This window comes from Vicugna pacos, chromosome 9 (genome assembly GCF_048564905.1).
Source record: "Vicugna pacos chromosome 9, VicPac4, whole genome shotgun sequence".
NCBI lineage: Eukaryota > Metazoa > Chordata > Mammalia > Artiodactyla > Camelidae > Vicugna > Vicugna pacos.
Window position 1 is genome coordinate 56,312,102 of NC_132995.1, and position 23,075 is coordinate 56,335,176.

General features: G+C 41.3%; 2 protein-coding genes across 9 annotated transcripts in view; one reads left to right on the forward strand and one right to left on the reverse strand.

Annotated features, from left to right (window-relative positions):
- SPAG17 (sperm associated antigen 17) overlaps positions 1-13,019 on the forward strand; it is a 356,415-nt gene extending 343,396 nt beyond the window's left edge. For 5 of the 7 annotated variants that reach the window (XM_072967909.1, XM_072967912.1, XM_072967911.1 and 2 more), the window contains 2 exons: positions 428-572; positions 12,825-13,019. In XM_072967909.1, coding sequence (XP_072824010.1) covers positions 428-567 — 140 coding nt within the window. In that variant the 3' untranslated portion in view covers positions 568-572; positions 12,825-13,019. Of the gene's footprint in view, positions 1-427; positions 573-6,044; positions 6,221-7,332; positions 7,571-12,824 lie in introns of those variants that run through there. The other 2 variants (XR_012075867.1, XM_072967910.1) reach the window with 2 other exon arrangements.
- Positions 7,645-23,075, reverse strand: part of WDR3 (WD repeat domain 3) — a 29,788-nt gene continuing 14,357 nt past the window's right edge. For both annotated transcript variants that reach the window (XM_006216137.4, XM_015249426.3), the window contains exons 12-27: positions 20,640-20,733; positions 18,636-18,737; positions 17,130-17,215; positions 16,829-16,964; positions 16,066-16,122; positions 14,933-15,033; positions 14,601-14,712; positions 14,327-14,461; positions 13,989-14,039; positions 13,360-13,425; positions 12,775-12,867; positions 12,232-12,279; positions 11,523-11,566; positions 9,759-9,887; positions 8,678-8,771; positions 7,645-8,391 (exon numbers count right to left, since the gene is read on the reverse strand). In XM_006216137.4, coding sequence (XP_006216199.2) covers positions 8,236-8,391; positions 8,678-8,771; positions 9,759-9,887; positions 11,523-11,566; positions 12,232-12,279; positions 12,775-12,867; positions 13,360-13,425; positions 13,989-14,039; positions 14,327-14,461; positions 14,601-14,712; positions 14,933-15,033; positions 16,066-16,122; positions 16,829-16,964; positions 17,130-17,215; positions 18,636-18,737; positions 20,640-20,733 — 1,504 coding nt within the window. In that variant the 3' untranslated portion in view covers positions 7,645-8,235. The remainder of the gene's footprint in view (positions 8,392-8,677; positions 8,772-9,758; positions 9,888-11,522; positions 11,567-12,231; positions 12,280-12,774; positions 12,868-13,359; positions 13,426-13,988; positions 14,040-14,326; positions 14,462-14,600; positions 14,713-14,932; positions 15,034-16,065; positions 16,123-16,828; positions 16,965-17,129; positions 17,216-18,635; positions 18,738-20,639; positions 20,734-23,075) is intronic.

The window sequence follows — 23,075 nt, forward strand, 5'->3', positions numbered from 1 at the left end:
TGCTAATAAAATTTCTATTTCCTTGCTTACAGAGACCACTCTGTCAGGCACAGAAAGATGGGGAAAGAGTTTTATTAGATTTTTAATCTACTTCCAATGTAAACAATGGTAGTTCATAAACTATTTCCCAATATCTATCCCCCTCCCCACCAAAAAAACATGATGTTGATGTGGTCTGGGACCTGATTATGGTGACTGATGGCTCCTATAGAAAGGCCAGTCACACTTTGCAGAAAAACATACACAGAAGATCAGTACCCACACTTCATCCTCTAAGCCTGAGCACATGGAATTTGCATTAGATAGAAAAGTACCTAAAATTGAGCTAATGATGCTAGAGAAGAGATTCTAATTCTAAAATGTTATCTGAGTTTACATATACAAATCATTTGTTCGTGAAAATCATAGTCCTTAATGAGTATTTTACCAGTTTTAACAAGCAGCAATTACGAGAAGAGACCAAAAGATTTTCCCCAGGGTAAAGAAAATCCCATGGTCCAGAGGATTTCTACAATTTCTGCCTCTGCCCTTGGAGTCTTCATGTCCCGTGAAATTTCTCCACAGTAGGTCAGGTAAGTGATAAATGGTCATTTGATTGTCACCCACTCAGATTTGCAGCCTTAGACCTCGAGTTTGTTCCTGTCTTAACAGCCAGGAACCAATGAGCCTCTTAGTCCGGTGGAAATACTTGTTTTTAATAACTGTAACAGCTTACCCCTTAATACTCACTGTCTATCTAATCTTCATACCATCTACAAAATAGATGTTTTCCCCACTTTACAAATAAAGAAGATGAAGCTCAGAGAATCTTGAAGAAGTAAAAACCCCACCTATTTCAGTGATTCTAAAGTTCATTCTCAAGTGCTGTTTTCGATGTTGATGCGACTCTTCCAAAAAGAAATAGCACATGTCCTTTTGGACTCGAGAACTCAGTTAGGCCAGTGGTTCTCAAATCTTCTGGACTCATGTCTCCTTATATGTTCTTAAAAATTATTGAGGAGCCCCCAAAGCTTTTATTTATATGGGTCACATTTATCAACATTTACAAAATTAGAATTAAAACTGGGGAAATTTAAATTTTTTTTAAATAATAAACCCAGTACATTAACAGAAATAAACTGTTAATGAAAAATAACCGTTTTCCAAAAATTTAGTAAGAGGAGCATTGTTTTACATTTTTATGACTTTCTTTAATGTCTGGCTTAATAGAACATGGCTGGATTCTCACATATGCTCTGTATTCAGCCTGTCACCATATCACGCATCATATAGTCTCTGGAAAAGTCCACTGTATGCACTAATGAGAGGAAAAGGCAAATAACATCTTGCATTAGTTTCCCGAGGCTGCCGTAACAAAGTACCACAAACCAGGGGGCTTAAAACAACAGGTATTTATTCTCTTGGAGTTTTGGAGGCCAGAGGTTCAAAATCAAGGTGTCAGCAGGGTTGGTTCCTTCCAGAGGCTCTGAGAGAATTTGTTCTACACTTCTTTCCTAACTTCTGGTGGTTGCCAGCAGTCCTTGGTGATCCTTGGCTGATAACTGCATCACCCTGATCTCTGCCTCTGTCTCCAATGGCATTCTTCCCTGTGTATTTCTGTCTCTCCTTATAAGAGCAACAGCCGTTACTTCATCTTAACTTGATTGCATCTATAAAGACTATTTACAAATAAGGTCACATTCATAGGTTCTGGTAGACATGTTTTATGGGGGCAAACTCAGTACAGTCTTCCCCCAGACCCCCAAAATTCACATCCATCTCCCACGCAAAATACACTCACTCCATCCAGCATTCCCTGAAGTCGTCACCCATTCCAGCATTAACTCTAAGTCCAAAATCTCATCTAAATATCATCAGCTCTGTTAGTTCCACATCTCATCATCTAAATTAGGTTTGGGGGAGGCTCTGCTGACTTATCCTAGTGGCCTCTCCATGTGTGGGCCTGTGAAACGAGAAAACAAGCTGTCAGCTTGCAAGACGCAGTGGTGGGATAAGCACAGGACAGACATTCCCATTCCAGAAGGAGAAAGTGGAGGTATAAAGGAGTCACTGGTCTAGTGTGTTTGCAATGCGGTGGGGTAGATTTTATGTTTCAGGGCCTCAGAAGAATCATCTGTGTCTTGAAATGCCCTCTGGGCCACAGGGGTTTCGCTGTCTCATCCTCTGGCTCCTCGGGGGCCTTGTTGGCCCTACCCTCTCAGTTCCTAGCCTGGATAGTCTTACCCTCTGGGCAGTCTATTTCCTGCTTCTAGAATCCCAGAGGTCCGGCAGCCTTCCCTCATTTCCTCTCTGTCCCCCCACCCCCACCCTAGGCCAGACAGGCAGGATTCCTGCTGATAGAACATCCTCAGAAACTGTCTTCCATGGATGTCAGGGGCTGCACACCAGTAGACTTGACGGGTCCCCACAGATCCTCCCTGGGAAGTCTCATCTCTCTTCCGAGCTTCTGCTGAGATGGTTGGCCACGTCACGAGCCTGATTTCTCCACCAGGTTTTCCGGCGGCACCCTTGATGAACTCTCCAGAGCGCGTATCGGCATCCCTTGGAACACGGATAGGCAGTGAATTTCCCACATCATCATGTTCTGGTTTCTTTCTGCTGACCATTTCCTTCCTCTGCATTTTACTATAAGCAGCAAGAAACCAGGCCACGTCTTCCAAATTTTGCTTAGAAACGTCAGCTGAATATCCAAGTTCATTGTTTGCAAGTTCTACTTTTCACTCAAAAGCAGAACACAATTCAGACACATTTTCTGCCACTTTGCAACAAGGATCACTTTTCCTCCACTGTCCAATAACATGTTTGTTTCCGCATGAGGTCTTACCAAAAGCACCTTTAGTGTTCCTATTTCTCCCAGCATTGTTCATGATACAGAAATTCTCTAAGGTGGCTCAAGTATTCTGTACTGTCCCCTTCACTTCCTTCTGAGTCCTCACCGAAACTGTCTTTTATGTCGATTATTTCTACCAACAGTCTCTTCAAGGTATGATCCAGACCTTTTCTATCACGCAGCTCAAAATTCTTCCAGTTTTTACCCATTACTTGATTCCAAAGACACTTTCACATTTTACAGTATTTGTTATAGCAGCCCCCAATTTCTTGGTACAAAAATCTGCTATTATTTTTTAATTAAAGTAGTCAGTTCACAATCTGTCAATTTCTGGTGTACAGTATGTTTCAGTCATACATATACATACATATACATGTTTTCACAGTCTTTTTCATTATACATTACTACAAGATATTGAATATAGTTCCCTGTGCTGTACAGTAGGACATTGTTGTTTATCTACTTTATAAATAGCAGTTAATATTTGCAAATCTTGAACTCCCAGTTTATCCCTTCCGATCTTCCCCTTTACCCCCAGGCAACCATAAGTTTACTGTGTGAGTCTATTTCTGTTTTGTAGAAAAGTTCATTAGTGTCTTCTTTTTTCCTCTTTTAGATTCCACATATGAATGATATCATGTGGTATCTTTCTCTTTCTGGCTTACTTCACTTACAATGACGATCTCCAGGTCCATCCCTGTTGCTGCAAATAGCATTATTTTCTTCTTTTTTATGACTAGTATTCCATTGTATAAATATAGCACAACTTCGTTATCCAGTCATCTGTTGTTGGACATTTAGGTTGTTTCCATGTCTTGGCTATTGTAAATAGTGCTGCTGTGAACATTGGGGTGCATGTATCTTTTCGAATTTGAGTTCCTTCCAGATATATGCCCAGGAATGGGATTGCTGGATCATATGGTAAGTCTGTTTTTAATTTTTGAGGCATCTCCATACCGTTTTCCATAATGGCGTCACCAAACTGCATTCCCACCAGCAGTGTAGGAGTGTTCCGTTTTCTCCACACCCTCTCCAGCATTTATCATCTGTAGACTTTTGAATGATGCCATCTGACTGGTGTGAGGTAATACCTCATTGTAGTTTTTATTTGCATTTCTCTGATAATTAGCAATAATTGAGCATTTTTCCATGTGCCTATTGGACATTTGTATATCTTCATTGGAGAATTGCTTGTTTAGATCTTCTGCCCATTTTTGGATTGAGTTGTTTGTTTTTTTCTTATTAAGTCGTATGAGCTGCTTATATATTCTAGAGATCAAGCCTTTGTCAGTTTCATTTGCAAAAATTTTCTCCCATTCCATAGGTTGTCATTTTGTTTTGCTTATGGTTTCCTTTGCTGCGCAAAAGCTTATAGGTTTAATTAGGTCTCATTTGTTAATTTTTGCTTTTATTTCTAATGCCTGGGTAGACTGCCCTAGAACATTACAATGATTTAAGTCACAGAATGTTTTGCCTATGTTTTCTTCTAGGGGGCTTATAGTGTTTTGTCTTATAGTTGTCTTTAAGCCCTTTTGAGTTTATTTTTGTGTATGTGGTGTGGGAGTGTTCTAACTTCACTGATTTACATGAGGCTGTCCAGTTTTCCCAACATCACTTGCTAAAGAGGCTGTCTTTTCTCCATTGTATATTCTTGCCTCCTTTGTGAAAGATTAATCAAATGTAAGTACACAGGTTTATTTCTGGGCTCTCTATTCTGTTCCGTTGATCCAATAGTCTGTTTTTGTGCCAATACCACACTGTTCTGACTACTGTATCTCTGTAGTGTTATCTGAAGTCTGGGAGGGTTATTCCTCCAGCTTCGTTCTTTTTCTTCAGTATTGGTTTGGCAGTTCTGGCTCACTGGTGATTCCATATAAAATTTAGGATGATTTGTTCTGTGGAAATGTCCTGGGCGATTTGATGGGGGTCACACTGTTTGTTTCTGGAGGCTGCCACAGCAAATCTGCACATGCTAGGGGATTAGAACAGCAGGTGTTTGTTCTCTTGCACTTCAGGTCTGAAACCAAGGTATTAGCCAATCCTAATCTCTGCCTCTGTTGTCTTGGGGCCTCCTTCCCTGTGGGTCCATGTGGCATCCTTCTAAGGGCAAGTCACTGGACTTATTGCCCACCCTAATGTAGTAGGACCTCATTTTTAGCTAATTATAAGATTTATAAAGACCCTATTTTCAAATAAGATCACATTCATAGGTGTCATGGGTGGACCTGAGTTTCTGGACACTATTAAATCTATTACACATCATTTTGATATATTTTTGACCTTACAGACTCATTGAAAGAGTCTTCAGGACCCCTAAGGGTCTTAGAATATACTTTGGGAACCACTGATTAAGGTGTGGTTTATCTTAGTTCTTATCTATGACTTTCAGAAGTTATCCCAAACTGAGAAGTAGTGGTTTTTCATCTCTAGTTGGATAATTCTGAAAACTACAGAACAGCTATCAGATAGATTGGTTCCAGCAGGTATTATGAATCTATCAAAAGTAATGTCATGAATCTATCTAGTAGAAGAAATATCTTGTGATGTTGCCTTATACCTCTTTGTTCATATTGAGTTAATGAGATTAAAAGATGCCCACTGTACTTATTAAAGATAAACATTATAAAGATTCTCTAATATCTGACAGACTAAAATGTTATTTCTTTCTAATCTTTTCTGTTTATGTATATACTGGAGTTATTCTGTAGTTTTCTATCTGGTATATCTCACACAGTAACAAAAGTAATGTATTCTGTGTTTTCTCTGAGCCAGTGGTAAGTACTTTATAGTAACTATGGTGTAGGCAGCATTATGCCCATTTTGTAGATAAGGAATCTGAAACATAACAAAGTGAGGTAATCTGCTCCATAGGATTAGTTAGATATTGCTATGTAACAAATTACCCCCAAACTGAGTAGCTTAAAGCAAACAACGTTTATCTCATAGCTTGCGTGGGTCAGAATCCAGGCAGAGCAGTGGGTACTCTGGTTCAGCGGTGGTGGTGGATGCAGGTCTTTGCAGGATATTAGATGGAGGGCCTCCCTGGCTGTTGTCTGGAGGCTGCGCTCCCCCGAGGGCATCTCACAACCCGGAAGCTTATGTTTACCAGAGCAATCAAGACCTGAAAACACATGAGCGAGGCAGAATTCGGGGGGTTTTAGAACCTAACCTTGGAAGAGACATCTTATTACCTCTGCTGCGTTCTCTCCTTTAGGAGCCAGAGTTTAGGGCCAGCCTGCATTTAGGGGGAACAACAAGCACTCGGCCCCAACAAGGGCTGGGCCGGGCCAGTGACGTGCCACATCAGAGCATTCGAGTCCCGTAACACCTCAGAAACAAATGGTGAGGAAACGGGACTGGAGATACTCGCTGTAGGCCAGGTGGCTTCTTCCTAAGCTCCCGTCTGCTCTGGCCTGGAAGCGCTGCTCTGGTGTCGGTAAGCAGAACCGTGGAGATTGTCCTGCGCCCAGTGAGACACCGCTGCCGCCTTGCTTACTGTCCTAGGTCCTCTGCTAGGCTTCTCTGGGATGAGCTATGACTTATGATACTTGTCACTGAGAAGGAATTACTGCAATTCGTACATTAAGCACCTGACTTCCAGCCAGGGACCTTGAACTTGTTAGGCATGTACTTCTTATTAGGAGTATAACAGCTAAGCTCATTTAAAATAAACATATATAGACATATGGAGAATGATATATTTATATTTTAAATAAGCTTAGAAATTATACTCCTGATAAACCATTCACAGGCCTCTTTATGGCATTACAGGCGTCCGTAGGTAACACTGCATCATTTGCAAGAGATATTAGTCATTAAATGGTTTCAGTACAAAGCACTGTATGTAGCCAGTGGCTGGCTAAACCAGTAAATGCTGATTTAATGACTAGGAATCTGCTTGGCTCAGAATTAACCCATCTGTTAACCGTCGCGAAGTTTAAGGTTAAGGCGTTTCAAGTATTTCGACCAAAGGCTGTAGCGTAGTAGTTCCTTACTGTACATATCTCCTCAGCTCTCGCAAGTTCCCCTTCTCTTTGGTTAGCATAACACAGAAGGCAGAGGCACCTTCAGATCCTAGGACTGTCACTCTGATCAGCCTTAAACAGTGGCAATGCTATAGGAAAGCAGCACTTTTAAAATATAAAGTTACTAATGAATACACATTTAGAGGACCCTCTTGGAACTCGTTCTGGTTTGCATCTGGTTGCAATTTCTTTCTGTCCTGAGGAACAAGAAGCACAAACAGGATATGGATTCAGCCTTTGTTCTCATCAGGAATTAAGGTATCTTTTGAGAATCAAGTAACTCCTCTGTCCCTGGGGGCAGGAATAGCTGCCTGGAAAGCCAGGAATAGCTCCCTGGACAGCAGCACCCAGAATCCACTGTACTGTCTATTCTCCTGCCTTTTCATACTTAAGCCTCAGGAACCCTAAGCCAAAATTCTCCTTACTCTCATTCTGTTCAAAAACTGCTGCTACTCAGTTCCTTACCTCTTGGCTCAGCAACTGCTACACTCAGGAGCAATGACAGACTTCGGGTTTGGGACAGAGGACTGCAGCTCTGAGACCGGCAAGGACACGGCTGCACAGCAACACAGTAACTGAGATGAGATGGACAAGTTCTCAGAAAGACACAAACTACTGAAACTCGGACAGATAAGGAAAATGTGAACAGATCCAAAACAAGGAGACTGAATTAGGGATTTAAAAACTTCCCACAAAGAAAAGCCCCGTCCCGAAGGTATGTGTCAATTTTCTGTCCTAAAATGTCTCCACCTCCCCACACCCCTGCCTTGAAGAAACATACACACCGTGTATCAGTCACCTGGAAGCCCAGCCGGGCCTCTCAGCTTGACTACTCTTTTAATTAGAAACAACTATATTCAGAGAAATATAAACAGTTGGCAATTAGGATCTCTTTATATACAGATAAAACAAACTGCAAGTTCAATTTAAGGAGGCTGTTGTAGATGATCTGATGGTCCCTCCAAGAGCCTGCATTTATGGGCAGAGGACAATCAGTTACGCACCTGACTGTATCAGCAGGCGGTAAAACCTGATACAAAAGAGGTAACCAATTACCCAACATGTCTTTTGACATCAAAGAAATAAAAACTTTGAAATACTAATTTCAACTCTGGTAAAACGAAAGTTCTCTGCTCCTGCTAATATAAAGGGGACAACTCCTGCAGGGCTCACTGTGGGAGCACAGAGAGATTTCAAACTAATCTGTGTCCCTCAGGGAGGTGGAGCCCACAGTCCTATGTTGGAACTCCCTCCGGCAAAGCTGGGAAGCACATCCTGGGATCTTCTGCAACGTGATAAACCTCTTATTTCAGAGGTGACACCAACTCTACCGCTGCTTAGTTTGGAAGTCCTAGTTGAAAAAGGCACCGCATTTCAGTTCTAAGTCAATGTTAAGATCAGCTTCTCCCTCTTTTTCCTCTTCCTCTTCTTTTCTTCCAAGTGGCTGGTAGCATCGGCAAAAAACATAACTTCACTCTTTGCCTCGCATTCCCTCTTCAGATAATCAAGACCTGCCATGTTGAAGCCGATAACATCCTGAGGAGGAATACAGGAAAGAGTAAACAAATGCCCTCACCCTTCCGCTCAGTACAGCAGCACGTGCGAGTCAGGGGGACCAACGCTTCCTGTGTCGTTACTCATCCTCTGCCTGCGGTGTCCCCCTTTTTTTTTTTATGTCCATCAGTTCCACAAAAGCCTTATCTTAAGTACACCTCTATGTCAGGTCATCACCAGGGACAAGGCGGTATGCCATGCCGCTACCTGTAAGTCACACACACAGTAGGACTTCCCCTCCTTATTCGAGCTCTACACAGATACTCACCCGGACTTGGCTGACTTTTGAAATAGTTGTTTCTTTTAATTTTTCAATCACGGGCACAAGCATTTGGTTGCTAGTGATCTGTCCAAAGTGAATCCTAATAGAAAAATAAAACCAGGCATGTCACAAAGAGTAGTGGTTTTGGCTCTACCTGGTTCTTCTAGAACCAGTGAAGAGACAAAATATAAAAAAAAACAAACAAAATTCACTTCATCAATCATGAGCATATAGAAATGCCTCCAGCCAAAAAAAAAAAAAAAAAAAAAAGCTAAGGAAGTTTCTTCTCTACTATTCAGTTCTATCTGATGACAATTTTTAAAATACTACCCTAACATTCAATAAAAAATAAATTGGAAGTATGGCAACTGAATCATCATTGTTCTTCATTCACTACTATACTGAAAGAATGAAAGGGATGAAGAGCTAAGAATCATGAAAATAAGTCAATTCACCAAATACATCCGTTTTCTTCTTCTTACTATTTGGTATTGGCTGAGCAGACTGTCTTCCTAATCACACTTAAAGATACTCAGTTTGTCTCTGTTCCTGTTCTCTGATGTAACAGCTGGAGACTGAGGGGCAGAGGAGGAGACAGGAATAATATATTCTTAAGCATTACATATTTTTAAGAATTCTTCCTATATAAGAATAGAGTATTTTTTTTATGTTTCTTAGTTCCCTCTATATATGCCCTTGTAGAGACCTGGGAAGTAAACTGACTATTCCTTAAAATGCTGCTATGAAAACAAAACCAAGCCATTTAAACGAAGTAGTTAAAAAGAAACGACACTGAGACAAACTGGCCACTGAGCGAGGGGCTCAGCGCACTGACTGGAAGCAGAGCTGCTACGTCAGACTGGAGACGGTGCCGGCCGGAGCAAGCCCGAGCAAGGCGGTGCCCCTGCCTTCAAGACTGATTCCAGAAGACAGGAAATAACCTATGTCAGGCACACTGAAATTGTGTGACAGTCCCTGAAACTGAAAAAGCGCATTTCTTAATCCCACAGCGTCAACAGCTTCAGGTAGCGCAGCTGCTGGAGCTGTCGGGCTGATGAGATGTGGTGTTTTGGGGAAAGGACGTTACCTGAGGAGAAAGAAGAGGCACCGACACAGGAGTTCAATATCAGAGCCCAGCTGGATGAACTCATTAAAGAGCTTAAGGATGTCGGGGACGTAAGAGAAAGGCAGCACGAGCAGGGCCTCTTCCAGCTCACTGAGGGGGAGAGTCACCGTTAACAGCGCCACACTTCTCAACAGGGTCCCTTTTAAAACCTTCTCCCCTCCTATCTCTTTCTTCTACATTTATACGTGTTAGATCTTCCCCATCCAGAGTTAAGTATTTATCTATGTTCTAGAGGGTTCTCTCTTGTCAATGTTTTGGTTGGTTTGTATTTACTATTTGGACCTACTCGATGCATTTCGGTCCATGGCCAGGTAGGAGAAGCTCACTTTTTTTCTTTCAGATTACTAACTGTCGAACATTCCATCTCTGTGTGACACTTCTACCAGCTCCTGAGTCCTTTTACATACAGAGTCTGTTTCAGGGCTTTCAAGTCTGTTCTGATGACTGATTCTGACAATAACCTGTACTGTTTTAATTTTGCTGTTTTTAGTTATTTTAATCTACGAGAATAGCTCCCTCTTGTTCTGGTTTCGGTCTGTTTTACTTTCCTTGAGCTAGCTCTATTATCATTTCATCAATTCCAATTAGAAATCTCAAGAGGATTTCAATGGGGAATCGCAAACCTATAGGTTAGTTTAAAAACAAAACAAATCTTTAAAACACAGAAATCTTCCCATCTAGGAATGCACTGTACATCCATTAATCTGAATTTTCTTTCACATCTCTTATGAAGTTTCATTATCTTAGATAAGTCTTGTCTATTTATTGTAAGGGATACATTTAGGTATTAAGATTTGTTATAAAAATGGTAACTCTAAGTCAAACTTGAAATCAAAAGATAAATCATAAACAAGAAACTTTAATCCAAAAATGAATGACAAAGGATACAAAAAATTCTTAAAAACTAGTAAGAGAAACTACTATAAAGCACAAGAAAGGAAAAGTAGCTAAAAATTCACAGGAAAAGATAAAAATGGCCAACAAATACAATGATATTTTAATTTTGTTAATAACCGAAAACGAAAGTAATACAATACACCACCTTCTGCCTCTCAAACTGGCAAAAAAGAATTTTTTAAGGCCCGGTAAAAGTCAGTACAGGCACTCTGGAAAGTAACTCAGTGATATAAACCTTTAAAATGCTCATGGCCATTGATCAGACTGCTAGGACCCTTAAGAAAAATAACCAATAAAAACAACACAGATTCATACATAAAGGTGTTCACTGAAGCAACAGTCACAGCAAAAGCAACACCCAGCAGTAACTATATGTACAATGGAATATTTTGAATTAATTCAGTATGTGTTTTTAAAGAATATTACTAACACGAGCAAATGCTCAGGAAATATTCTGTGAAAAGGACAGGATATAAAAATGTATACAGTACGATTCCAGTTGTGTATGCACACAGAAAGGAAGCCAAAGGAAACAGACAACAGCAAAGTTACAGCTGTTACCTCTGACTGAATTACAGACGATTTCCTCACCAAGCAGCACCACCTTTCATTTGTCCTTAAAAATGTATCACTTCATATTTTAGGAGGAACCTCTTAACTCTAATTCAAAAATAACATTATAATAAATTATTTTCCATCACAGTTTTGACAGTTAAACCTCTAAGATAACTGTCAATTTTAACATCAATTTATCTGTCTCATGTTCAACTAGGCATTCAGTAAATGTTGTTAGTTGCCAAGTGACAATGACTGTGCGCTGGGACTCACCTTGACCTGATTCCTTTAAAAATCTCCAACACATAAGCTGAAGGCTGTAAAGGAAGTGTAACAGCATTAGCGACACTCCTGGTATTGACTGGAGTGCTCTAATTTCCACCTCTTAAAAACCAGGGATCGATCTCTCACGAGAAACCATGTTCTAAAAATGCCACCACAAGACATGGGCTTAGACTGATCAGATCTGGGCTCACAGTCCCGCTCTGCCACTCACCAACTGCATTACCTTCAGTCTGTCAGTCAGGACAGGTTTCTGTCTATTAACGAAGACCCCCTGACTCACAGTATCACATGCAAGTAGAGCAGTAAGTAATTAACATCGCTAGATCAGCATACATTGTCCCACTGTGTTCCCTCTCTCTTCCTCTGGACTGATTTATATCAACTTTTCCTCCAAAAACTTAATTTCAATGAAGAGAATCTTCAGAGAGCTTTGGATACTAACCACAAATGAGCACTAAAAAATAAAAAAATGCCAGTTCAGTCCAACCAAAAAGGATGAGTTGGAAGTTACACTAAAACAGCCCTTTTGAAATACAAAATATCCCAGAGGAGTTCAACATTCAGGAGAGATTTTTAACGGCAAAGTACTTCCCAGTACACTCATCCTCTAATCATAATGTCTCTTCGCTTCCTCTCTTGTGCCTAAAGGAACCTCAGAATAACCAAGGGGAAACCGTCAGTTACACGTTCTACTCACAGAGATATTGCCATAAGCCATCAGGATCGGGCTGATGGGAAGAGGAACCTATGAAGAAATTATTAAGTTAGGTCATTAAAAAACAAGCCTTTTATGGTGCTTACCACAGGCAGGGCGATAACAGTATTGTGCAGTTTTTAAGAGAGACCTTAAAAAAGTATTAAGTTATTTAATAGTATAAAAGAATGATCAAACCTTTTAGTTTCAATAGTGCTTACGAGTGAGTCTGGGCCATACATTTCACCTAGAAATCTGAAATGCTTACCCTGCATCCCAAACTAAAGCAGGAACTAAAGTTGAGTTTCTAACTTAATACAACAGTCACCTCAAGCTAAAACTTCACAGCCTTTGCTTTTTATTAAGACAAAGCTTCCTTCCAGTTTCTCAATTCCTTTTTTCTAATATTACAGTTAGAAAAGATTCTGTTCCATTTATCTAATTTCCTGATCTGAGTTAAAAAATCCCCAAATGATGGTTTTTTCCCTCAGGAACTGTCTCTATTTATAAATGTCTCTCGGAGCGTAACTTAATGGGCTCCCTTACCTCTTTCCCTGCAGCTTTACAGATGGCTTTGTGTTCTTTCATTTTCGCAGTTTCTTCTCGGTATAGCTCAATAGCTTCCATGATCCTCTCAGCCTACACAGATGGTGACAAAGGACAGAAACCATCACAACACACTTGTCATCCCTCAGCACTGCAAGTGGAAGGCCTGACTGAGTGCTACCAAATCAGACTGCTTGAATCAGTTTAATAAAGAGGTGCCAGCAGTGTGCCGAACAGCATTTAAAGACGTCTTTGGTTGTTCATTTCTAATTTACAGGGAGGAGACTAAGTGTCGTGGATTCAGGTGAGATGGTGTGGGGACACCCTGAGTAGGGAGCTCCTAGGACACCCGAGAGGTGCCACTTTCAGGAGATCAAGCCTTCCTTTCCAGAAACCACGCACTCATTAAACAGATTCAAAACTACTCCCATCCTTAGTCCTCCTCCGAGGGAGAACAGAGGTTATGATCTCCATCTATAAATTTCATCAACTTTTTGCCACAAAAGGGCTATTTGTTTGACAGACTTTTACTAAAAAATTGGGATCCTATTTAAAATTGATACGCTACATTCTATATCAACTTACCGCTTTGACTGTTTCAATAGTTTTCTTTCCAGTAAAGTAATTGTCACCTTGAGTCTCTCCTGGAACCTGCCAGAAACAAAGAGATCCTTGAACAGCATTGTTGACAGGTGTTAAAGAGCCAATAAATTAATCTTATGTCCAGAAAAGAACAGGCATGACTCTGTTACAATGGTAACATGGTGTTTGTTACCAGCTGACATGAATTGAGTACTTAGTGCCAGACACCGTGAGTTTGGGCAATCCATTTCACCTAGAAATCTGAAATTAAATATTAAATATTTATATGCACTATCATAAGAATATCTTGCTCTACACATGTTTAAAGAGAATGCCCAATTTCTCAAATTTTTTCTGACTTTTATTTTACAGTGAAATAATTCCCTAAAGCTCCTTAAAAAAAAAGACAGAATGACAGTCATTCAATACCAAATCTGGTCAATCATTTGTCCCATAACATCAGGATATACAGTTAAATTAAGGAGGACTATACAGATTCCTTCCCATATCAGCCGCTGATGACTTCAGCTTCTAACCCCAATTCTAATTCCATTAGAAATTCTCAAAATCATAGTAAATTCCAGGAGGATAATTACAGGGCACAATCTGAGGGTCCCAAAAGTTTCACTTACTGCTGGTTGGTCTTCTTTGGCCACGCTCTCCTCATATTCTGCTTCCCTTTGCTGCCAAGAGACAGATAAAAATTCATTTCAAGAAAAAAAAAAAGTATGGTTCCTACGTGAAGTAAAATGAGACAGTGAGAAGCTGCTTCTTTCAAAACACACCCCCAACAGCATCTGTCTCCTCCTGGCTGCCCAAGTGGTGTCAGCAGTCCTGGAAACGTCTCCTGGACACCCCTGGACTTGCAGTGACTGGGGTGTCGCAGCATCAGACAGAAAAGTCCGGCTGGGGCAGCGTATCAGATATCAGTACCCACCAGAACACTTGTAACCGAGCCCGAAGTCCTTACCATCTCCCTCTCTTCCTCAAGAATAAGAGGCTCCCTTGTTCTCTCCCAAAGTCTCAGAGATTTGTCATGGGACGACGACACCACATAGTCTCCACTGGGGCTGACAGCCAAGCACCATACTTCCTGGTGGTGCCCCTGGGCAGAGAGAGCAAAAACATCCAGAGTAAGAATCCCTTATTCACAGACCGCCACCTACTCACGATAGTGGGCGATCAACACTCAATCTTAAAAGAAGTTCTTATGTACTAAGCAAGCAAAGCAGGTAGGAGGTTACCTCCAGAGTCTGTATGTGTTCAAATCTGTCCGCATCCCACTGCTTGATCTTATGGTCCTTCCCAGCAGTAAAGAAGAGGTGAGACTTGGGGACAAACTGTAGGTACATCACACTGAAACGTGACAGAAGTACCCAAATGTCATCAAATTCCACATTATGAAAAGGAGTCTTACACACATAAATAGCTTCTGAACCGTTAGTTCTAGAGTATCTTGATTACATTTTAGAATCTCTATGACTATGTGAGAACACTGAGTAACTGACACAGATGCTCCCGGGAAATGAAACTTACAGGTGACGCAACAGGAGACCTTTGAAAAGGCGACACCCACCTGTCGTCATGTGCAAACAGAGACTTGTGGCAGTCCCCGAAGTCCAAACCCCAGATTTTCACATTCCTGTCGGCAGAGCCAGTTGCTATTAGTGCTCCGTCCTAGGAGGACGAGAAGTAAAACATTACCTGATTACCTGAAACTCTGTAATTAGAGAAAAGCTAACCAGAACATGTACCCCATTTCTTTCAAAACATTAATATCAGTGCCCCCAAATTAACTTCATATCTTTACCAAGAGCACATACATCTTTGCTTTTACCTACAGATCTACTTAAAAAACTTGTTAAGTGAGCAAGAACTCTGTGGCTGTTTTTGTACTGCTACAGGGCAGTGCTGTGTCTTGAGGTAGGCTGTCTGTTTACTTTGTTAAATACAGCAAAGAATCTCTAATCTCTGTCATAGGGTTTACGGGGAGAGGAGGGAAAAAGAAGGAAGGAAGGAGGCTGGGAAAGAATCTATTAGAATGTTTATGACCTTGCCTTTTATGCCACATTCCTTATCACTATTTTGCTTCTCCTTCCTATTTCAGCACCTGGTTCAAATGGTTGTCAACATAATAAGAAAACTGAAAGTATTTTTTGACACCACTTTATTCTGTTAATGCACTGATCGCAGACAGAGCACGGGACCGATTCCTTTTATACACACTAGACATTGTTTTTAACTATATAATGCCATTCCTAATCGTAACTAGCCATTGCAAAAATATCATTTTGGTCAAGAAACTAAATGTATGCATAGTACAAATTACCATAAATATTGCAAAACTCCATTTTCCTTACCAAGGTTATCCTTCAGAACAAAGCGGGATGCCTTTTTGAAAGTCCCTCATACTTTAGGGTGCTCTACCAATTATATTATTTTAGACAAGGAAATACCATTTGGGGGATCCAGCACAGGGAGTTTAGTTATGAGGATTAATTCAGGTGTCTATGAAAATATTCTAAATGCATGAATACATATATATTTACAGTATGATTATAATACATATTATTTTATAATTTTTTAGGATAGTCAGTTATACGACAGACAGAAAAAATAAACACTAAAATGAAGGTATCAACCTAAGAACTAAGGAAGTACTTTAGAAAAGACAACTCATTACTGAGACACTATTTAAATTTTACTTACATATGAGATGTCCATACATATAACAGGCAGTTTGTGTCCATACAGTGAGAGAAAAAACTAGACGTTAAAAAAAAAAGTATATAAATAACTCACATCTGTCTATAAAATATAGGCATAATTGTATGACATATAGATCTAAAATAGAACTTTAAAATACAACGCTAAACACTGTTCTGGATTGCTTTAGGTCTGTATTTTCAAAGACAATGACCAAGAACACTGAAGGCAGCTTGTCCCTATGTCGAGCATACAAACCCTGCACGCACTTGCCAAGAACACTGCCGCAGAGCGGAGCCGCGGATGCCCCAGTCAGAACGCGGCGCGGGGGTCCTCTCTGGACCTCTCAGTGGTAAAGCCTCTGGAGCACTTGTTTCACAACTGTGTTCCCAGGCCCAGTCCGGGCCTACCGAGACTCTGGGAGTACAGCCCAGGAATCTATACTTCTGAGAGCAACCCAAATGATCCTGATGTACGGCCAAGCGTGGAGTGACTGCCGAGCACACCTAGCAGTGCTTACAACTACTGGCCCCGACAGGATTTTCTGTCCACGGAGTTTCTGAAATACAACTTGCTTTATACAAAATTTATGAACCAAAGGAGCCTTTTAAAACTCTAGCCTTCCTAGGGTACTTGTGCTGTTTTGATTTGCACATAAATTTTTAGAAACATACTACTGCTGGAAAGAGTCAAGGCCACTTCTTTATAGTCTTAACCCAAGTTCAGTCAGAAAGAAAGAAAATATTCGCAGGCACAGCCATTGTACCTTTAAAGTGTCAACATAGAAAATTTTCACAGTGCAGTCCAACAAAGACACAGCCAGCAGCTTCTGATTGGGAGAGTAACGGACACACAGAACTTCTTCATCTAGTTGCAAGGTCCGGGTCTGCTTCACAGAAAGCCTAGCATCGCAGAAAGCACCGAGGAAAAATAGTGAGCCCTCTACAAAGGCAGACAAACATTCTAAAAACCGTCTGGAGCTCAACGGGAACATCCATGTCAAAAGCCCATTCGGTGGTTCCGTTTTCACTCCAAAAAATGGTCGCAAATAAAAAATGTCTACTCACCTCTTCTGGGTACTGTTCTCATCTTTCACCAATTCAAAATCCCAGAACTTGACAGATTTATCGGCCCCACCTGTCACAAAGCCACGCTGAAAATCAAATGACATTTCAGTTAAAAAAAATCTTGTATAGAAACTTTGATAAGAAGACACATCAAAATAGTGCAAAAGACCGTTTTTATTTAATGGCATAGGGTAAGAATTAAGAAAAATGTGGTTTCTCCCTAACCCCTTTCCTTGTTCTTTGGGGGCCGCTGCCACAGATCTGTCTGAAAATTCCCAGCAGAGACAAATGTAGTCAGATGATGACCAAGGTCCTAGTTACACTTTTATTCAGCATCAGGAATGAAGATCCAGTGGACACCATGGGTTATTTCTACTCCACATAAGAAGGCAACAGTCAAAATAATTTGCTGTGAAGAATTAAAATCGTTCGACAAGTACACATGGACTGGATAAGCTAAATAAGTTTATTCAAAGTTACTTACCCTAGAATGGCATATAAACTTATTCCTGCAAGTCCCTGCTTAAATATGCTCAGAACTGTTTTCCAGTATCAAGAAAATTGGTCTTACCACACTGGAGTGTTAGTATAAAGTACAGAGGACATGGAGTCAGAAAATTAGATCTCAAGTGTCTAGTCTGCCATCTCAGAGATTTGTAACATCAGAAAAAAGCCTTATAATGACCCTTAGCACTGTTGCTCTGATAAAGACTACCTAGTTTATAAAACCACTGTAAAAATACTAATAAATGACATCATGGATGTGAAAACACTTTGGAAAAGAGAACATTCTACAAATGCAAGGTGTTAGTAGTATTTAAATTTAAATGTTAAATGCTGTTTCATTTCTGACCCCAAATGGCATTACCTACTCTAAATTCCAGATTCCTTTCCCTGGCCCCCCCCCCCCAAATACCACTTCTAATGAACAAAGGTTTGTCACCATTGGGAATATTCAAATAAATGGGCCACAATCTCTTAAAGTATCATCTAAAAATATCTCACACCGTTCTGAGCAACAGCACCATCACTGAGTAAGTACGCAGTTCATCCAGTGTGACTCCTTTGAAGGGAAACACGCTGCTGCTGACTTGGAAAGGCTCACGTATTTACTAAACATCTCTAGACTTATACAGTCATGGATTGTGGATGAAAAGGGGAGAAGAAAAGTCTACTCTACCCTCTGCATTATGATGCCCAAGAAAATATTTCCTTTTAAGGAGTATCACAAACACTGGTAAAAAGTCACAAGGGTGAGCAACGTGAGGCCGTGCAGCTGATGACCGAGAGCAGCTGACCCAGAAGTTCAAGTCAAAATGACAGCTACTCATACCATCAGGCACAGGCTACGGAGCCAGACATAATGTCTGAAGATCAGACCAAAAGCAAGCTTTTTATAAAGGAACCTGAGAGAAGTCTCTGTCAGGCAGCAGCAGAACCCCGTATAAGACACAGGAAGTGCAGCCAGGGTGCTGGAGTCCAGACCCTGACTCCTGGTGTAGTTACCTGATCTGGAGAGAGAGACAGGGACCATAAAGCACCATCATGTGCATCGATTGTCTCCAGCAGATTTCCTGATGCCAAGTCATAAAGCTGCAGCTTTCCTGTCTACAGAAGATGCAAAATGAGATCAGCACACCCACAGCCTCCACGATGCACATCTACACGGGTTAGAAGAGATTTCATAGCCCAGCAGCGACAACATGGCCCCTTGCTCAGGAAATGGCTCCCACGTTCCATGCTCTATACTTCCCACGTGAATAAACGTCAAATCCCCTGCTGAAGTGTTGCGTTAACCTTGCCAGGGTTGCTGTGCTGTACAACCATGGAACAGCACCACCTCATGGTACTGGACTCTTGCCAGTACTTTCACTGGTTCCCCAACTCTAAAAGGGAAATATCATGGCCACGGGCTATATCAGAATCAACATAACAGCACATGGGAAACTTAATAACCCTTAAGACGTAATCCTTTAAGTAGACTATTCTCTACAACAGTTGGCTTAACCAATTCTTCTCCATCTAGCTTTGGTTTCTTCCTCTACAATACATTGATAATGAGAAAGAGAAAAGAGAAATCTCCCCACCATGCTAGGGAGGGCAGTCAACTTAAAAAAAAAAAAATGCAGTAGCTGAGAAAACCATCAGCCACGCTTCCCGCTTAGAATGCTGTATACGCTATGGTCACGGTGCCGGCACAGAACACACGGCGGCAAAGCCCGCCCTGTGATGAGCTCGTGCACGTGTGTGGGAAGGGAGCACGATGAAGAGTCCCAGGGCTGCCTATCTGCGACTCTTGGTAAACTCGTCCCCATGAGCCTGTTTTTCCATTTGTAAAACAGAGTTTATATCACCAAGCTCTCTAGCGGCTGTGTGGGGATTAAACGGTAACATACAATAGCTGCCCAGCACAGAGAGCAGGCTGGGGACTGGACCCGAGTCGGACAAACAGTCTGGGAAGCAATCTGCAGTGTCTTCCCGACAGCAAACCGTGGATGGACATTTGTTTGAAAGAGTGAATAAAAAATGAGGGAAACTTTTAACTGAAATTTAATGCTCTTTCCCTGACACTGACCCTAAAATTTCTCCAGCTTATTTTATGCTTTTTGCCAAGCAAAAAACATCCATTATGATAACATAGGTTTCCTAACAAAATAATCATGCACATATGGCATTGGTTTAGGGGGATAATAATGACAAATACTTGCAAAGCACTTTTCCAAACATTCCACAGACCTCATTCCATTTTATTCCCGCTACTCCTCCTACTGCTGCTTCTGTAACCAGCTCTTATTAGCTATAAGCTGAGGTTACTGACTTCGGTTTACATGAAAAAAACAAGGCTTACAGGGTTAAGTAACTTGCCCAGATGTCTCATAGCTAGGAAGTGGAAGAGCTGGGATTCAAACCTAGGCCTATCTGGGGCAGGAGCCTCTGTCAAAAATCAAGTGTCATCATCCCATTATGCAGAGAAGGTATCACACTAAAGAAGTTATGTGACTTGCTCTAAATTACCCATTTTAAAGGGGGAAAACCTGAATCCAGATCCATGTCTGCTCATTCCCTCATGGCAATCTCCCAACCTGATTAGCAGCCGAGCACTTGGTCACTCAGTCTGTCTTTACTGAATGCTTCCATCTGCCAAGCATGATGCACGTACTTAATGTATTTTATCACTAGTCTTCTCACAACACAGTTACGTATGTGCGTATAAAAAGATGCATGAAAGAGGCTGATCAACAAAATGTTAATGACAATTATCTCAGGGTCATGATTTTAATTTCCTTCCTCACAATTTGACATAAGTTTTGATTTAAAAACAACAACAACAACAAAACAAAGAAAAGAAACTTAAAAAGTAAACCTCAAAAAAGGGCAATGAACTAACACCCTCTCATGTTATCCGGCTCTAATACATTTCCCAGATGATAAAAAAGGAAGCAGACTTCTCAACAGCTTTAAGAATACTGAGTAGAGAAGTCCCCCAAATCCAAGAAAAAGTCTGTTTACCTTTGTTCCTATGACCACCTGCCGATCACCAGGTACAAAGAACGAGCAGAGCGCATACTCGCACGTCATTGTGCGAATACACTGCAGGGTAGACCTGGGAGAAAGAAAGAACAAAGGAAGAGCTCACGTGTTAGGAGGACCTGCTTGTCCACCTGAGAGGTCAGCAGGTACATTCAGTGCACACTTAGCCACACAGAGCGATCAACATGGAGACAAACCCTTTGAATAACCCTTGGCTTCTAGTCAAGGGAGAAAATATTCAATGGCACCTGACTTTGTTTTCGTTTTTTTTTTTTTAATCAAAGTATGGCTGATTTACAATGTTGTGATAGTTTCTGGCGTACAGCAAAGTGATTTAGTTATACATGTATACATTCTTTTTCATATTCTTTTCCATTATGGTTTATTACAGGATATTGAATATAGTTCCCTGTGCTATACAGTAGGACCCTGTTTATCTATTTTATAAATGGTAGTGTGTATCTGCTAATGCCAAACTCTTAATTTATCCCTCCCCTACCTCCTTTCCGTTTTGGTAACCATTTTTTATGTCTGTGAGTCTGTTTCTGTTTCATAAATAAGTTCACTTGTATCATATTTTATTTTTTATAAGTTATTAATTTTTATTGATTTTTTAAAAAATAAAACATTTTCTATTTTGTTATTTATTGGAAGGGAGGTAATTAGGTTTGTTTATTTATTTAATGGAGGTTCTGGGGATTGAACCCAGGACCTCCTGCATGCTAAGCAGGTGCTCTCCTGATGAGCTATGCCCTCCTCCCCAGTGTGTGTCCTATTTTAGGATTCCACATATAAGTTGTATCATATGATATCTGCCTTCTGCTTTCTGACTTACTTCATTTCGTGTGATAATCTCTAGGTCTAACTTTGTTTTCTTGGTTAGGGGCTCCCAATCCTAAGGAACAGATTCTACAAAAGCAGGGCTGGGAAAAGCATCTGCTGGGCTCAGGACAGCCTGACCCGCCGCTATAAAGAAGCGAGCCCAGAGGACTGCAAGTCGAATTAGCGTATCACACCCCTGCAAATAAAGTTCATTTTATTAGACCGTAAACACTCATCCATTCAACAAATATGTATCAAATGCCCACTTCATTCAACATTTTCTCAATGCCAGGCACTCTTCTAGGTGCTGGAGATATAACTGAATAAAACAGAAGAGGCCGACTCTCATAAAGCTTAACATCCTTTGGAAATGAGACAGATACTGGTGTATCAGGTGACAGCAGGTGCTGTGGAGAAACCCAGCCCTGGGGGAGGGGATGAAGAGCGCAAGGCGGGAAGGGGATAGCAGGACTGTCATTTGATGGGAAGACAGGGAGAAAGCCCGTAGCCGAATGGAGAAGATGGTTCTAGGCAGAAAGGAGACAGAGCACAAGAGCCACGACACAGGCACATTCTTGTCGTGTTTAAGGGGTAACAGAAAGGCGAGTGCGGCTCCAGTGGAGCAGCAGGGAAGGGAAGTAAGAGGTAAGAGAACAAGGTCTGTAAGGACTCTGGCTTCCAGTCCACATGAGATAGAACTACTGGAAGTGCTGTAACTTCCAGGATAAAAAGCTTACACTGGCTGCTGTGCTGAGAACAGACAGCAGAGGGGCAAGTAAGGAAGCGTGGACACCAGACAGAAGTTCCTACAACAATCCAGATGAGAGTGAGACCCGGTCTGGACCGGTCGTGGCAGGGCAGGTGATGAGACGTTGCTGAATTCCAGTTAGTCTCAAAGGTAGAGATGACAGGATTTGCTAATTAACCGGACGTGGGAAATAAAAGAGAATCAAGAATGGCTACAAGGTTCTGGGCTGGCACAACCGCAGGAAGCAATCATGTACTAAGATGGGGAGATCTGTCTGTAAGAACAGCAGGTGGGGAGACCCAGAGAAATGAAGATCACAAGTACGGTCCAGACACATAAAGGTCTGAGATGCCTAATTAGACATCCAAGGGGTGATACAAACAAAGGATATGGAAATATGAGTCTGCTGTTCGGGGAGAGGCTAGGACTAGGGATATAAATTTATGTGTCACCAGAATAGAGAAAGCCACCTGACTAGAGGTCGCAGAAAGTGAGTGTAGAGAAAACGTCCAAAGACTGCCCTGAAGTGCTCCAACATTCAGGGGTCAGCAAAGTTAAAAAGGATCTGAGAAAAAACAGCTGGAAGAGGAAGTCATTAAAAGTCAAAGAAAAGTGTTTCAAAGAGGAGACGTTATCAATCCAAGGAGAGCATCAAATGAAGCTTACAGGTCACTGGATTTAGAAACATGCAGACCACTGACGAGATGACGGGAGCTGTCGTGGGGAAGTGGTGGGGGTAAACGTCTGACGGGAGACGGAGGAAGACAGCCTGGAGAAAACAAATCGGAGGAGGGGGAGCTAAGCGGAGAGAGGAGGATGAGACAGGGTTACTGTTCTCTTTCAGA